The 18,139-nt window shown below is 42.6% G+C and overlaps 1 protein-coding gene across 5 annotated transcripts in view; it reads right to left on the reverse strand.

Moving 5' to 3' along the window:
- FMNL2 (formin like 2) overlaps positions 1 to 18,139 on the reverse strand; it is a 459,967-nt gene that overhangs the window by 113,697 nt on the left and 328,131 nt on the right. For all 5 annotated transcript variants that reach the window (XR_004539577.1, XM_033945820.1, XM_033945823.1 and 2 more), the window contains exon 10: positions 8,998 to 9,072. Coding sequence is in view for 4 of the 5 variants with exons in the window: in XM_033945820.1 (XP_033801711.1) it covers positions 8,998 to 9,072 (75 nt within the window). In the remaining variant the exon portion in view is untranslated. The remainder of the gene's footprint in view (positions 1 to 8,997; positions 9,073 to 18,139) is intronic.

Below are 18,139 nucleotides of genomic sequence, written 5' to 3' on the forward strand. Positions count from 1 at the left end.
TTTTGCTTAGGATTACGTATTATCCTGCTATTATCCTGTGGCAGACTGAACAGGTTTTCCTCAAGATCTGCCTGTACTTTTTTCCATCCATCTTTCCTTCAATCTTCACAAGCTCTCCTGTCCCAACTGTTGCGGAGTATCCACCACAACATAATTTAGTCACCACTATGGCATAGTGTTAGCAGGGTGATGGGCTCTGTTTGTATTACACCACACATACTGCTTAACACTTACGATCAAGAACGTCCCTTTGCTCTCATCAGGCCTTAAACACTTTGGAAACACTATGCACATGATGCACCAGGGAAGGGAAGGCCCGGCATTGGCCACTGTGAGAACGGGCTACTGGGCTTGTCTGACCCAGTAAGGCTATCCTTATGTTCTTAAATTCTTATGACTTGGCGGCCTCGGAGAAGGAGGGACTGAGCACCCCTCCTGCTCCCAACTTAAAAGGTATGGGGGGAGGGGTTTGAGGAGGGGATCTCTAGTGGCAAAAGGGAGAGGCATTCCTCCTGACTTTTTTTCAGGGTGGGGAGGGGGTGATTGGAGGTGTGGGGAGGGGCAACTGGCATTCTTTTCTACTGTTTTTAGCTGAATTATTATTGTAAACCGCTTTGATTTGCTGTGAAAGGTAGTATATAAAGTTTTAAATAAACTATAAGCTATGTTTAGACCTTTACTTCAAATTCACTTGACACAATAGAAAATGCATAAACTTCTTCCAAGAATATTCACATAGGCCACGTTAAGGCAGTTTTTGAAACAGCCAATTCAAAGGATATATGACAAAGGATATGAAGACTCGCATCTTTATCAAGACTGTTTGCTTGTTTTTCCTACCTTCAGTATTTCTACAACTATTCTTTCATTTTAAAAATGGTGAGTATGTTGAATAAATTAGTGAAACAAACAGCTATTGTATTTTTAGAAAACAAAATGTAAAAAAATATACAAGGGTGTGAGGATTTATAAGGCACTACAATCTCTCTCTGAAGGGTTAAAATATTCCAGATAAGCAGCACTAGCTGGAATTCACTTGGCTCTAATAACTCATCTTTAGCAAAAAAATAAAGAGATGACAATAGTTATGGTTGTTAAAATAGGGCTTACAAAAAGAAAAAGATGTAATCACTTGAATTACACCTGGTTTAGTAATACATATTGGCAATGCACCCTGTTTAATCATTGTGTTCTAATCCTGCCTCGACTGAGTTATTTCATTAATGAATCTTAGAGAGATGTTATGAAACCAAGTCCTGACACGTTACAGATGACTCAGTAATATGCCAGAGGTCTCACAACGTTCACATTTCTTTACCAAGTGTACCTTACCTCTACAATCTGTCACAAACACCATGCAACAGGACAGCAAAGAAAGATGTACAAAGAGACCATACTGTAAGCTATTTTGCATATTGCATTTCTATGTTGACAGATAAATGATGAAGACACTGTGAAAGTTTGTATAATTATTACCTGTAAAAGGTAGGCCAATGTATTGAATTTATTGGTTTATAATGCTTCATAAGAACCACACTGGAAAATTATCATGTTTTTATTCATAATAGCCTTACTCGGTCAGACCAATGGTCCATCAAGCTCAGTAGCCTGTTCTCACGGTGGCCAATCCAGGTCCCTAGCTGCTAAAAAGAACTACAACAATAAAACTATCATTCCTTTCCTCCCTCATTCTTTCAGAATGCCTATATTCTTTAGAATATATTGAAATTCAAATTTCGATTTGAGAGTTTGGTATGAGCTAGTACCTTGTATAAGACCTACAGCTCAAAGGGTTAAACCGTTACAAATATGTCAGTGCTACAAGCAGGGAAAACAGCATGGAACAAAGAACTGGCCTTAGGGGAGAACATAGGATTAAGTCAGGCTTCCTATGAGCTTGTACATAAGTCTAAATGTATCTCTAAAACAGAGTTCCAAGAAATGAGTACACCCAGAATCCCTTAGTACCTGTACTTAGATGTATTAAATTGGCGTTTGAGAGACAATAATAAACAGGGGGAATATGAGGCCCCTAATTGGGGCAACTGACACAAAGCATAATTTACAAGCTTAAATAGCAGTAATACAAGCAAGTTCAGGTGATCTGCATGGAGGGACTATTTTCAGAATCCAAATTCAATACAATGGGGAGAACTTTTCAATTTTTATTTTTTTTTAAACAGCCTCATTAAACTTGATGGCTGAGTAGATTATTACAAAACTTGTTAAACATACAAGGGAGCCTGAGTGTTAGCTTAAAAACTGGTCTCGTAGCAGTAAAGTTGAAGATGGTGATGCTGGAACAGTTTGGGGGCATGTCTTGGTCACATGTGGAAGTAGTAGCAAAAGGACTGAGAAACTTTTGAGATTTAGGAAGAAAGTTATGAAACAAGTAAAAAGTGGGCTTTTACAGCACCTTGATTTACTATAGGAGTTAATTTGTGTTACTTCAGTACCATGACTCCCATGGTAAAAGATCAACACTGCTTGATTTCACCTCGAAAGCAGTGTTGCCTATCAGCCTGGGAGCATCAGGATACCACACCATAATCTTCCAAGTCATCTCAAAGGGGCCAGCAACATGTAAAATCATAGATTTTCATAAGCCATCTCCCCTAACAAAAGACCCTGCTGCAGGCGCCCCAGTCAAGCCCTGCCACAACTGAACCCGAAACCAAACACTCCCACACTACCTGGAAGTCCCACGCCCAAGCCAATAATAGCCTCCTAAGGCACCATCCCCCCCCAGTTCTTTAAAAATTCCTTCAGATCTAGTGGGTAGGCAGTTGTGACTCCCAGAAGCTCTTTACTTCGCTGGCACCAGGACCATGGACTCCTAATGATAGTCTTATGGTACTAATGCTAGAAGTTCTTTTTCCATTAAGGGCCATTCCTCTACTCCATTCCAGGTCAAGTATAAAATTAGGGGAGCTGGTGTCAGATTGCATATGGAAATTTATATGCACATCTTTCCAAAGTGGACAAATCTCAACTAGCAGAGCATTCTGGTCTTTATCCTATATAATCTAATGCAATACTTGTAGTCCGCGGATACCTTGTAAATTCAGTGTAAATTACCGGTTTGTAAAAGAAACCAGGTATACCCAGGGAAATACAGATATAACCTCATCAAAATATACAGTAAAATAAAAAATGATAACAAAATTTAAAAGGTCCTAAATTGTTATATCTTTCATCAACCTTGACATATATTTTTCAAATAACCAGGTTTTCAAAGATTTCTGAAATAAAATATAATTTTTAAGATATCTAAGACCCAACAGGTAGCTTGTTCCACATTTTTGTTGCCACAAAGAAAAGACTGATATACTTCTTAAAATCTCCTAAAAAAAAAAAAAAAAACCTTCTCTCAACCTTGAAATACTATTATAGGTTGGAAAGATTATCAAAATGAAAAAAACTTACATTCGAGGAGCCAAATCATGAATAATCTTTAAAATAAATCCTAGCCTGAACAGGTGGCCAATGAGCTTTGATCGATAATGAGGTTAACTGTATCAAATTTAGCAGTGGAGTAAATCAGCCTAGCTGCTGTATTCTGCAATGTCTGAAGCTTCCCACACCCAGCACATAGAAAATTGTCTGTATAATCAATTTAGACTGGTCATATTCAAGGCAATGCCTAATCCTTCTTAATCACTGTAAATAGAGAAAAACTTTCTTTATAAGCAATGCAACCTGTTTTTCCCAAAAAATAAGACTGCTGTCAAGAACAGCTCCTAAAATTTTTAAATCTGTTTGTAGAGGAAAACAAGATTAATTGCCAAAGTGAAACAAAAACAAGTTTGTTTTAAAGGTCTATGCTAAAAGCACCTATTGGAGGTTACTGATAGAGGAAACAGAACTTTTAAAGTAGTGGGTGATATGGGGTGGAGGAGAGAAAGAGAAAGGCCAAGAGGAGAAAATGCTCTCAAGCACTTAAAAAAAATATTCTGCAATTGAGTAAATAAACACAAAAGAAAAAAGAGGGACCTGTGTTCCAAACAAACTGGTGGATCTAAAACAAAACAAAAATGGAATAATAGTCTCTCAATGAGGCAGGACCAATCGGATATTAAAAGTTTATTAAAACTGAGATATCCAAACATTAAAACATATAAAAGCATCAAGGTTAACAAACCATGTGTTCAGAGCATCATGCAAAAACACTATCACAAACCACTAATTGCTCACAAATGGTAACTTATACCAGGCCCTACACGGCCCATGTTTCAGCGAAACTTTGACTTAATCAGGGGTCCTGATGGTTGGAAAAATGCTGCAAATGAGCAGTTAGGTTGGAATGCTAGTTGAAACTCTTAGGGCAAAATTCTGCCAAAACATGGACCCTGTAAGATCTGGTATAAGTTACCATTTATGAGCAATTAGTGGTTTGCGATAGTGTTGCATTTGTATGATGCTCTGAACACGTTTGTTTAAACAAAGTCTATTTTCAAACTATTGCTGTAACCTGCATAACTTAACACAACGATGCAACTGTTGCAAAGAGCCATTCCATATGTTCCAGGGGAACACCACAGAACTGGGGAGACAGGTCACGTTGCATGTGCACCCACACTCACAGCATACAATACGAATGTGGAATAAAATGCGCATACTTGATCCTGATCTGTTCTTTTGCCATTTTCAGGAAACAGACCGTAGAAGTCTACCCAGCATTGGCCGTATTCTCCAACTGCTGGAGCTGCCATCAAAGTCTACTCTAGCCCATCGTGACCAGTCTTGCTGTGCATAGGACACAGACAGTAAGTCTGCTAGAACTTACTTCCCCACTGCTGGAGTTACCATCTACTCAGTGGTATAGTAAAGGTGGGGGGGAGGGGGGACCACCGTGGGCACCGTCTTGGTGGAGGTGCCAGCACCCGACCTCCTCTCCTTCCTTAACATTCCCAGCATAAGCAGCAACCCCCAACCTTCTGCTCGTGTCAGCTCTTCCTCCGACATCACTTCCTGGATCCATGCCTAGGAAGTGACAGCAGAGGAAGAGCCGACATTTCACGAGCAGCAGACTGGGGTTGCTGCTTACACCTGGAACATTAAAAAGGTGTGGGGGAAGGAAAAGGGCGCACAGCAGGAGGGGGCAGGAAGAAGTGTGTAGGGGGGGTAGAGAAGAGGGTGGGGGAGGGGCACCTCTCACCATCACTATACCACTGCATCTACTCAACATTCTTGTCCATCATAACCATCAGGAGCGGAGCAGAGCAAGTAGAGGTGTAGCCTAGTGGTTAGTGCAGTGGCTTGAGAACTTGAGGAACCGAGTAGCAGCTCCTTGTGACTGTAGGCAAGTCACTTAACCCGCCTTTGCCCCAGGTACAAAATAAGAACCTGTATATAATATGTAAACCACTTTGATTTGTTACCACAGAAAGGTGGCACATCAAGTCCCATCCCCTATTCCTTACTAGGCTGGAAAGATCCAGGTAAACCCAGGAAAAGATCTACCTGATCACAGGATGTTTTAAAGTTTAAAACTGACCTGATGAAGGAAGCAAAACTCTTGAAAAATTGTTCAAATGTATTCTTACTTCATTCTAAACACTGCATCACTCATAGGTAGATTATTTGTACAGGACATTAATGCAACAATACTTATTCATTCCAAGTCTAATAAAAGATATTCATGTCTTATTTTTCAGATAACACTATGTAACAATTTTTTTTTGGTCCTGGGTAATAAGAATTCTTTCTTAATTTACACAAAAATATAGAAAATGGCTATTATTCCCCTTAAACTTTGCTTTTGTGACCAGAACATTGATATTTTGAAATTTACCTTTTTTGCAGAACATTCCAGATTGATTCCAAGCTGAGTAAACTTAGGGGACCTTTTGACGTCTAGGCTCAAGCAGCAGAACTTGTTGGATGGAAGTGTTCAACTCACATAGCAGAGGAAGCATCACCAAGCTTTTTCCACCTTCTTCACCCATCAAGATGGGCTCTGCTTCTGCCACAATGTCACCAGTCTGTTTGAGGCAATTGGAATCACCTGTAACCCGAAAAAGAGTGGTGTCTCTTCATTGACAGCTCATCCAGGAGAATCAAAGCCGTGCTGCTCCATAATGGGAACAAGTACCTGTCTCTTCCACTTGCTCACTCAGTATACCTCAAAGAGGATTACAACAGCATCAAGACCTTATTAGGTGCCTTGAAGTACAATGGAGTATGGCTAGGAGGTCATCGGAGACTTCAAAATGGTGGCACTCAAAATGGGTTTCCAAGGTGATTTTACCAAGTTTCCCTGTTCTCTCTATCTTTAGGACAGCAGGGACACAAAGGCATACTACCAAAGGCGGGACTGATCACAACAGACCGAGTTCTCTGTGGGGAGAAACAACATCAAATGGGAATTACTGGTGGACCCCTGGAAGGTGCTGATGCCACCACTGCACATCAAATTGGGCCTAATGAAATAATTTGTCAGAGCTCTAGATAAGGAGTCAGCAGCTTTCATGTACCTTCAAGACATCTTCCCTAATCTGTCTGAGGCAAAGGCCAAAGCTGGTGTCTTCATCGGACCACAGATAAAGAAGATCCTGGAGTGCAAGGAATTTCCAAGAAGCTAACTAGGAAGGAGAAAGCGGCTTGGAACAGCTTTGTCGAAGTGGTTCGGGGCTTCCTGGGTAATCACAAGGCTGAAAACTACATGGAGTTGGCTGAGGATCTGGTGAAGAATTACAGTAAAATGGGCTGTAGGATGTTTTTCAAAGTTCATGTCCTTGATATTTATCTTGAGACGTTCAAGGAGAACATGGGAGCATACTCAGAGGAGCAAGGCAAATGCTTCTACCAAGATATATTGGACTTCGATCACCACTACTAAGGAAAATATAATGAGAACATGATGGGAGTCTATATCTAGGGACCAATTTGTGAAAGTGACTTACAATATAATTGCAAATCTCAAAAAAAATACTCACTTCTAAATCTTCTGTGGTCATCTTTATATAACTTCAATATAAATACATGTTAATTGTGATTCATATTTTTTTTATGACTTTGTAAGAATGAATAGATGAAACTCAGCTCCCCATCCATTTCTGAATACAGTTCAAACTCCTCTTACTAACCTACTGCATTCACTCTGCAGCCCCTCGGTATCTTACCTCACTTATCTCCCACTACACTCCCCCCTCCCCCCCCCCCCGTGAACACCATTTGCCAGGTAAGTCCCTCCTATCCATATCCTTCTCCACTGCCAACTCCATCCCTTCTATCTTGCTACATCATATGCCTGGAACAGGCTGCCTGAATCAATACATCAGGCTCCGCCTCTAGCAGTATTCAAATTCAAGATTAAAGCCACTTTTTTAAGGTTGCTTTCAACTCCTCCTACTCACCATAAGACACCTATATCCATCCTTTCATTACCTTTGCAAGGAAGTCTCCAACCCCTATATGTCCTGTCTGTCCATATTAGATTGTAAGCTCTTCTGAGTAGGGACTGTCTATTACAAGTTAAATGGACAGCGCTGTGTACACCTTTCAGCGCTATAGAAATGAGAAATAGTAGTAGTTTTCACATTTTAAATAGGTAAATTGCAAAATTTTGACTATCCTGGTCACAAAAACAGTTTTATGAAAACAACAGACATTTTCTATACATTTTAGGTATGTACAAATAAGAAATTACATTTACTGCCCAGGAACAAAAATTATGTTACATAGTGTAAACTAGACTTAACAGGGTTCTTGATGATTGCACAGCTTTTGCCCCAAAACATTAAAAATTTGAAAATAAAATATTAAACAAAACCAACCAATCTTCCTCTCCAAAACATATAGCATAAGTGAATATGTACAAATTTTTAAAAAATAATTCCCCCCCCCCCCCCTCTTTTGAGCAAATTCAGGTCTTGGATATAACTGGCAGCTCCCCAAACACACTGATACTTTAAAGAAGCTATCTGAGTAATTCTGGACACTAACGGCCTCTTTTACAAAGCTGCGCTGCGCTAATGGCCCCAAAGCCCATAGAGATTTAAAGGGCTTCGGGGCTGTTGCTGCGCAGCAGCCGCTAGAACGGCTTTGTAAAAGAGGCCGTATGGGCTCCTTTTACTAAGCAGAGTAAGAGCTTCTAATCTCAAAGAATTCATATAAGCGTCGGGACATTTGCTTCGCCAGCTCACAGCAAAATGCTTAGTAAAAACCCAGCATAAGTGAGGCTTTAAGAAAGGGTTCTCTCCATCCAAACCCAGATATCTGCTCCACATAAATACAGTGGTACCTTGGTTTACGAGCATAATTCGTTCCAGAAGCATGCTCGTAATTCAAAGTACTCGTACATCAAAGCACATGTTCCCATAGGCCACAATGTAAACTGAAACAATTCGTTCCACAACCAAGGTTTACTATGTGGCCCAGGGTGGGTACCTGCCTGTGGGTGCTGCAGCCCTTGTAGCATGATGGCTTCATTTCCCCGGGGTCCCCGTGCGGCTCTCCTCCCTCTTCGGCCGATGCCTTTTCTGTTCACCAGCGCCTCCCGCCTTCTGATTCAAGCCGGCCGCCATCCTTCTGACGCATGTGCAGGACCTCTGAACTCCCTCGTCAAGCCGGCACCGCTCCAACAACACGTCCTGCGTGCTTGTACGTGGTGCGCGTGTTGTTGGAGCGGCGCCGGCTTGACGGGGGAGTTCAGAGATCCTGCGCATGCGTCTGGAGGATGGCCGGCTTGATTCAGAAGCTGGGAGGCGCTGGTGAACGGCAGAGGCATCGGCCGAAGAGGGAGGAGAGCCCCACGATCCCCAGGGAAAGGAAGCCACCACGCTACAAGGGCTGCGGCACCCACAGGCAGGTACTCACCCCTGGGCCACCATAGTGAGAGCTCGTGTAGCGAGTCAACACTCGTTTGCGAGACAAAAGTTTGCTGAGTGTTTTGATCGTCTTGCAAAACACTCGCAAACCGGGTTACGCGCAAACCGAGGTTCCACTGTATTTAGATTTTAACATGCATAAGCAACAGCCATAAGTGGCACTTACCATAAAGTCTATATTATTATCTTCATTTCTAAAATGTTCCATCAGTTTTTCAAAACGTTGTTTTTCTCCGCAAACCTGACAAAATAAAAATAAATTATATGACTATTGTGCAAATATGTAATGTAAGATGCTACTTTATGCTAAATATTTATGACTAAAATTTTGTTGAGCTTTTTTGTTTGTTTGTTTGTACATGTCTGCAAATATGGGCCTAATTATTTTTAAGTAAAGGATCCAGTCTGGTGGCTCATATCACAGTGAAAACCAGGTCCAATCAAGCTAGGAAACCATCAGATCAACAAAGAAAACAGAATCATAGCAATCTTTAACACAAGAAAACCGAAAGACTTATTTAGATCACGGCTGCCTATTTGGTTTCCAGTTTTCAATTCTGGAGTAAAGTCTGCATAAGATCCTCAAAGTGATCATCAAATCCTTTTTGATGAGTTATTCCTATATCAGTTTTAAGATTTTGATTTTAATAGATATGGAACCACAGTTTTATCAGTGAAAAAAGTTTTATGAAACTGGCAGAGGTCTATAAGTAGAACTAAATGTTGATTTAGCTTCCAATTCTGCTGAGTCAGGAACCGCATGCATTCTTTTCTTCCAAGATATAAAGATCTTTTGATCTGTCCCTTTAGGCTTGAAGACTACTGACCATTTCAGCAGCCATCTTCTGCACAGATTCCACCATATGTATATCCTTTTGAAGGTGCAATCTCCAGAAAGTACACAAGGGTTGTGAAGTTACTGCCGGATTTGTGTGCATGGTATAAGGGCCCAATGCACAGAAGACTCAAGCACCGGTGTTACAGTGGGCACTAAAGATGGCTACAAATTGCATTAATATATTTAAGTGGATGCTAATGAGATCACTAGATAATTCCAGAATGCTCAGAGAAAAGCACATCAATGTGCAGAAGCAAATGATGGCTTATAACACTGGACAAGCAAAACAGCGGAGGAGATGGAATAAAGTACAACCTATGACGCTCCAATAGATGAATTTATTGATTCACAAAGTCGACTCAATAAATTCATCTATTACAGGGAAATACTTTTAAAACCAATAGGAGGAAATATTTTTTTTCACTCAGAGAATAATTAAGCTCTGGAACAGAGGTTGGGGTAAGAGCGCATAGCGTAGTTGGTTTTAAGAAGGGTTTGGACAAGTTCCTGGAGGAAAAGTCCACAGTCTGTTATTGAGAATGACACGGGGGAAGCCACTGCTTGCCCTGGATCAGTAGCATGGAATGTTGCTACTCTTTGGAGTTCTAGAATATTTTGTTACTCTTTGGGGTTCTGGAATGTTTTGGCCAGGTACTAGGGACCTCAATTGGCCACCATGAGAACGGGCTACTGGGCTTGATGGACCATTGGTCTGACCCAGTAAGGCTATTCTTATGTTCTTATAGGTTGTACTTTTTACCGTCTCCTCCACTGTTTTGCCTGCTTGTGGACTTGCGGTAGATATTTCTTCTGTTTTGTGACTGCTTGGCCTATAGCGCCAAACACATACTGCCAAGCTCAGAGGCTGCGTAACAAAGTTTTGAGATAGGATTTCTTGGCAAAATCTCCCACTGAACTGTAGATTTTGTTTCATTTGACAAGCCGAAGGAAGCCCATGGAAGTAAGTACAACTAGTGAGAAACATGTGCGTTTGTTCGATCAAAACAAAGTGAAAGCACACAGAGGGCTCCTCTTTTTCTGCGCTTAAATATGAGCCTTTCAAAAATTTAAAATGCAAAAACAGTTCTTGAAAGGTTCGTATTAAAAGCACAGAAAAGCAGCACCAGCATGCGCTAGCTCTGCTTGGTTCTCATCTGGGCATATGCACAACGGCCACACTTGCCACTAAAACTTTGCGCGCTTGTGCCAGGCACATTCCTCCCCCTACATTCTGTTTACTAGTGCAAAGATACCACATTTATCATTTGCATACGTTTTCCTTCGAGCATTGTTTACTTATTTCTCATGCTGTTCTTGTGTCGTGGGCTGACTTTGAGCATCGGCCCCTCGGTGCTTCAAAGAGGTCTCAGATATGTACTAAAGGCACCATCCCCTTTCCTACTTGCCATTTCTTTCCTAATATAGCCAAGCATCTTTTTGGCTTTTGATGTTGTCTTGTTTGGTGACCTTAAGATCATCATATATGAATCCCCTCTTATTCTGTGCACAGAACTTTGTCCCCTATGCCATATTGATCCCCCCCCCTTTTTTTTTTTTTTGAAACTAGGCGGTTGACCAAAACCAATTGTTTTGGTTCCAGCTGAAACTGAATCCATGGCCAAAATCCATGGCTCGGAATTGGCTGGAACTGAAGCTGAAACCGAGAAGTTGTGCCTATGTTGTGACTGCCCCTCCCCGACAGAGAACAGATCCCTGCAGGCCACTTTTGCAGTCCTCTAAACCCTTTGGGCATCAGTAGGCCCTCCCAAGGACCATCTTAACAAGCCCTAGTGGTTTAGTGGCCTTTTCAGGAGTAGGAAAAAAACCTACTCTTTCCTGACTGCTGCTCTGCCCATTGCAGTTGCTGCTGCCATTTTAAAATGACTACCAAACATTTCTGCAGCAGTCTCGGCAGCCATATTGAGATTGGCACCAGCCTATGCAAATATAATCTCAATATGGCCATAAGAGAGTAAGGTTCTTTCCTGCTCTCAAAGAGGCCACTAAATCACCAGAGCTTGTTAAGGTAGGCCTGGGGATGAACCACTGATGCTCAGGGGGAGGGGCAGCAGCACCGCGGGGGGAGGGGGGAGGTAGGGGGGTGTAGGGAGGCTCAGGGAATGGAAAGTTTCTGTTTCAGTTAAAAATGACTTCACATTTTTGGCCAAAACCCAAACCCAGATTTCAGGTTGGTTTCAGTGCCAAATCCAACACTGAAATTCAGTTAGCCTCTGTTTGAAACCTAAATGCATGTACCAGCATTTTTGGCCTTTGGCCTTTGCTGACTAACTCTAAGCCAGTGTTTTTTAAACCTGTCTTGGAGGACCTCGCCCCAGCCAGTCAAGTTTTCAGTATATCCCTAATGAATATACAAACTGGCTGTGGAACAGTTGTCATCAAGAATGAATGAGATCGTTTTAAGATATCAGGAGTTTAGTCCATGAAACACAAGTTTGGAGCATTGCTCATGGAAAAGTCATTTGAAAAAAGTGGACTATGAGGAACTGATTATCCAGGTTTTCAAGGCAGCAAGGCCAAAGCCGGTATTTTGAAGAAGGTGTTAATGATTAATGATAGTGGGCGATATATTTATAATATTTATGATATTTAGGGTAAAGAGTGGGAGATTAAATAAATTATTATTGAATTGTTGAGTATATGTAGCACGTTCTCTTCTTCTAATTGTATATTATGTGTTAAACAATGAATATCAAAAAAATAACCAACAAATATTCAGAATAAAGCTGCTAATAGTGGAAGGAAACAGGCTAAAAGGCAAGTAACTAACATGGAGAAAAAGACCTCAGTGTTTCAAGGAAACAACCAAGAAACTATATGTTCAGTTATAAACTGCCATACAAAACACATCCCAGGTCAAAAAACTGCTTCAAAAAATCTTCCACGGGAAAATGGCACCCTGGCATTAGTCCAGAGCTTTATATCCATGTGTGCAGTGGCGTACCTAGGGTATGTGGCACCCGGGGCCCATCATTTTTTGACACCCCATGTAAAAAAATATTTTTTGTAATGACCATGAAACGGAATAAATGGTCAGAATAGAAACAGGCAGTGAAAATTTTCTTATATTCCAAACATAATATAACATAAATTATGTCTGAATTATCATGACATCAGAAGTACATATGGAGTAGTTGCAGGTGATGCTTGGGACAGTTCTGATTGTGTTAGTTCAGTTTTATGTGTTTTTTGAATAGAAAGGTTTTTATTTCTTTTTTAAGGTTTTGCAGTCTATGGTCGATGTCAATTGGTTGTAGAGTTGGGGGTCGAGTGTTGCAGCTCGAATGGCTAGGAGGTTGTCGAACAGTTTTTTTCTTTCGACGTTTTTGGTTGGAGGATGTGTGAATGGTGCGTGAGTTCTCCTACGTCTGTTTGAAGTGGATTGAATTATTTAGCTGAAGAAATTAGTTACCCCCTCATCCCACACACATTAATTCTCTTCCATTTTTGTTCCCATTATAAAAAACACTGATAAGTTCCCAGAAAAAAAATACATTAAAATAAGAAGTGAAAACAAAGGCCCCTACAGATGAGAACATAACATAAGAATAGCCTAACTGGGTCAGTCCAATGGTCCATCATGCCCAGTAGCCCATTCTCATGGTAGCCAATCCAGGACACTAATACATGGTCAAAGCCCAAAGAGTAGCAACATTCCATACTACCGATCCAGGGCAAGCATGTCTTAACAGATTATGGACTTTTCCTCCAGGAATTTGTCCAAATCTTTCTTAAAACCAGCTACACTATCTGCTTTTACCATAACTTCTGGCCACTTCATTTTTAAGTTTAGATCTTTCCTTTCAAACAGAGACCTTGTTAGATGTCAAATACAGCACAAGGTAACTTCACATGGACTTAGCTGTGCAGGAAATGTGAATCTCCTCATACACCCACCATATAGTGCAAAAATGTGCACAGGTCTGTTTTTTTCTTTCGATCACTACATAGCCTAATGCCACACAAGCAGCGCTGTTACAAACATATTCTGTAGGTCAATGCTAAGGATAACAAAGTTTCCATCCTTGGACCAGAAGGAGATACTGATAAACCACTGGAAGAGATCCCAACACAACACCCAAAGACCCACTCAGTGTGTGAACCAATTGAGTGGAGTGGACTAATTGGGGGGTGGAAATGGGCCCGGAGTTTGCTCAGCAGAATTTCCCAGACCACCTCTTCCTCTCAACACATTGACACGCTGCCACCACCACCACTAGAAACACCTCACTGGGTAGGCCAGCTATGCTATAAACTTTATAAAACACATTATTATATTTTCTTATAAAGCACATATTTTAACTGAACTCTCTGACATCCTCATCCTTTCCATTCACAAAAATAGAAGGAAGAAAAGTTCCCATTTCCTGCTGTTTCATGTCCCCGGCCTATACAATATTTTTTTTCTGCAGACCCTTCAAAAGTCTGACCAAATCCTCGTTTCACTTGCATTATAAAGTACTGAGGATGCCATCTCTCCCCAATCCCAGGTCCTAAAGTCTAAGACAGTAGCGCAAACTAATGCTGCCAGATTCAGGAAAAAAAATTTTGATTCGATTCAGCCTATTGAATTGGTTTTTCAATTCGATTTTCCTGCCCAGTTGGGTGATTTTTTTCAAAACTCCTGGTGGGTTTTATAGCTTTTTCACCCCCTTTGGCTTCTCCTAACCACACTGGCTTTAACACCTAAGTAGCAGCAAGACCAGCTGCTTATAATAGGAGCCCTTGCCCCGATCCAACCAGGCATGTGAGCTCCTCTCCCTATATCCCGTTTAAGAGATCAATCTGCCTGCTTTTAAATATCAGCAGCAGTGGAGATCAACTGCTTTTACACCTAAGCAGCAACGAGACCAGCCACAACCACCGAGAGCACACAGACCCGATCCTACCAAGAGTGTGAACTCTTCCCCCCATGCAATCCGCTAAGAAGATCGACTGTCGGCTCCGGGCGGCTTTCCCGCAGAGGAGAGAATCCTGCATTCACCGTGGGCCTCATCTGAGGCAGCCTCCTTGGAGCGGCTGGGGCACGGGCAGTGTGTCTGGGAGGGAATGCATGGATGGGAGAACATCGCAGGGGAGGAGACATAGGCATCCTGGGACTGTCTGCCAAGTCTCTTCCCTGAAGAAGCCCTTTCTGGAAACGTCAATCGCTCCTCCTAAACTTACTTCTCCACTTCATCACTGACGCTGAAACCGTGGATTGAAAACAAAGTTTTATTTTATTTTTCTTTCCAGCTTATGATTTAGCTTTAATCTTATCTATTGTTTTGCCTTTTGTCTTTGTTTTGTTCTATTTCTATCATTTAAATTTCTCCAGAATTCTACTGTTCAACGGCTCCCCCTTCTGCTTCTATTCCTTTCTCTCCTCTCTTCTACCTTCCAAAGTATTTAGATCAATGCTGTCTTGTTAAAATGTTTATTTTATTTTTATTTTTCCTCTAAGTCTACTTTTCACTTCTCTATTACCCTCCAGGTACTTTAGTTAGATTGTGAGCCTTCGGGACAGTAAGGGAATTTTTCAAGTACCTTTCTTATTTCTAATCTTAATGTATATTTTCTGTAAACTGCTTAGAACCTAACGGATGTAGCGGTATATAAGAAATAAATTACATTACATTACTGGCGCTGTGGTGTAAATAAAATAAAGAAACAAAAAGGACTTTTCCTCTCTCTGTTAAATCCTAGCTCACGTTTGCAGTCCAACACCAGCTCTGTCAGGATACACATTTCAAATCTGACATATTATAATCACAAAACAGAAAATAAAATTAATTTTTCTACCTTTTGTTGTCTGGTTATATTTCAAATCTTGTTGGTCCAAGGCTCTGATTTTCTTCTGATAACTTGCTTGCCAGGGTCTCCTTCTTTCTTCTTTCTGCGTGCTAACCATCCATCTGCCAACTCTGTCCTCCCTTTCCATTTCCCTTCCCTCCCCAGGAAGTCTGGTATCTTTCCTTTTTTTCATCTCCCTCCACAGATCCACCTTTTCTTAACTACCCTTTCATCCGGCATCTCTCCCTCCTTCCCCACCACCCCAGAGTCCACCATCTCTCCCTTTCTTTTCCCAATTACCCTCCTATCCAGTATCTCTATCCCTCCTCCACACCATCCCTTGTGTCCAATTTCTCTCCCTTTCAGTTCCTTCCCTCCCTAAATCTCATGGTCCATCATTTCTCTCCCTCTCCTCTATTTTCAGACCCATTATTTCTTCATCCCCCCCCCCCCCAAAGTTTGGCATATGCACGTCTCTTTGAACACCCCCTTCCCTCCGTGTACTTCTAAACCAGGGTCCCCCCCAAAGGCCTGTCCCCCCTTAAAGGTCTGCCTGTCCCCCCTTGAAGGCCTGCACCCCCCTTGAAGGCCTGTCCCACCCCCTTGTAGGCCTGTCCCCCCCTTGAAGGCCTGTCCCTCCCCCTTGAAGGCCTGTCCCCCCACCTTGAAGACCTGCCTGCCTGTCCCCCCCTTGAAGGCCTGTCCCCCCCTTGAAGGTCTGCACCCCCCCAAAGGCCTGCACCCCCCTGAAGGCCTGTCCCACCCCCTTGTAGGCCTGTCCCCCCCTTGTAGGCCTGTCCCCCCCTTGAAGGCCTGCACCCCCCCTGAAGTCCTGCACCCCCCTGAAGTCCTGCACCCCCCCTGAAGGCCTGCACCCCCCCTGAAGGCCTGCACCCCCCCTGAAGGCCTGTCCCACCCCCTTGTAGGCCTGCCCACCCCCTTGTAGACCTGTTCCCCCTTGTAGACCTGTCCCCCCTTGAAGGCCTGCCTGCCCCCCCCTTGAAGGCCTGTCCCCCCCCTTGAAGGCCTGCCTGTCTGTCACCCCCCCCTCCCCCTTGAATGCCTGCCTGCCTGCCTGCCCACCCGCCCCACCTTGAAGGACCGCTCGCCCCCCTGGCCTCCCCACACCACCTATGAAATAGCACTACCTATGCTCCCGGCCTTGCCGTTCAGTCCCCACCACCCCCGAAGGACCGCTCGCCCCACTGACCTTCCTGCACCACCTATGAAGCAGCCGCAGCAGGATCGCGACGTCAGCTATCCCTGCGCTGCTTAGGCGCTGCTTCCTGCGCCGCGTTCCCGCCCCTCCTCTGACGTCAGAGGAGGGGCGGGACCGCGGCGCAGGAAGCAGCGCCCAAGCAGCTCAGGGATAGCTGACCTCGCGATCCTGCTGCTTGCTGCTTCACAGGTGGTGCAGGAAGGTCAGTGGGGCGAGCGGTCCTTCGGGGGTGTGGGGGGACTGAACGGCAAGGCCGGGAGCACCCCTTCAGGGCTGGCACCCGGGGCGGACCGCCCCTCCCGCCCCCCCCTTGGTACGCCACTGCATGTGTGCTGACCTAAAGTTAATTGGCAAGGAGGACGGCAAGCATTCGAGGCCAAAAAAGAGCAAATATAATCGATCGGCCTCGAGTGCTTGCCGTCCTACTTGCCAATTAACTTTAGGTCAGCACACATGGATATAAAGCTCTGGACTAATGCCGGGGTGCTATTTTCCCGTGGAAGATTTTTTGAAGCAGTTGATCTCTTTCTAAAGGTAACCTGAACTTTTAAAGCTTTAAGCATTATATATTCTTTATTATTGATTAATTTTTTGTCTTTTCAGATATTCCCCTGACGCAGCCACTTGGCGAAACAGGGCCTGTCGGGAATACTGAGTTCATTCTTTGAAAAGTGTGTCTGGTTCCGTATTGGAGCAACGGATATTTATTTCCACTGCTTGTGGGAGATGAATGGAAGATAAGTGCAAGTTTTTACAGTTTTTTGCTGTTTTTTTGCAGTTTAACTTGTGTATTTTAAACTGAATCTTTATGAATCTTTTCCATGGAGTTTTTTGACCTGGGATGTGTTTTGTATGGCAGTTTATAACTGAACATATAGTTTCTTGGTTGTTTCCTTGAAACACTGAGGTCTTTTTCTCCATGTTAGTTACTTGCCCTTCAGCCTGTTTCCTTCCACTATTAGCAGCTTTATTCTGAATATTTGTTGGTGATTTTTTTGATTTTTTTGGATATTCAGCTTGTATACTTTTTGTTAAACAATGAATATACATGAGATAAATCTGAATGCAAAGGGAGATGGTGCACGCAAACCTCTCTCATGAACATTCACTGAATATCCTGAAAACATGCCTGATCCCTCAGAACAGGTTTGAGCACTGCTGCTCTATGGCATTCCTCGTGTGCAGCATAAAAAGTCAATGTTTAAAATTACAGTTGTGATCGAAGAACCAAAGAATATCACCGGAATGAAACTCAAATCTCTGCTCTCAAGTCATAATCCCACCTCGTGGTTTATACAGATTCATATAAACAATGCAGTTTAAACAGGTTTCTTGCTTTAGCCCTTTTTTTTTTGTAATTAGATCTATTTCATAAACAGAATAAGCACAGCCTTGGCCTGCAATAGGATCTGCCGGAGTCAGTTACTTTTCTTTCTTTCTTTTTTTATTCATTATATAACA

Source organism: Geotrypetes seraphini, chromosome 5 (assembly GCF_902459505.1).
Source record: "Geotrypetes seraphini chromosome 5, aGeoSer1.1, whole genome shotgun sequence".
Lineage (NCBI taxonomy): Eukaryota > Metazoa > Chordata > Amphibia > Gymnophiona > Dermophiidae > Geotrypetes > Geotrypetes seraphini.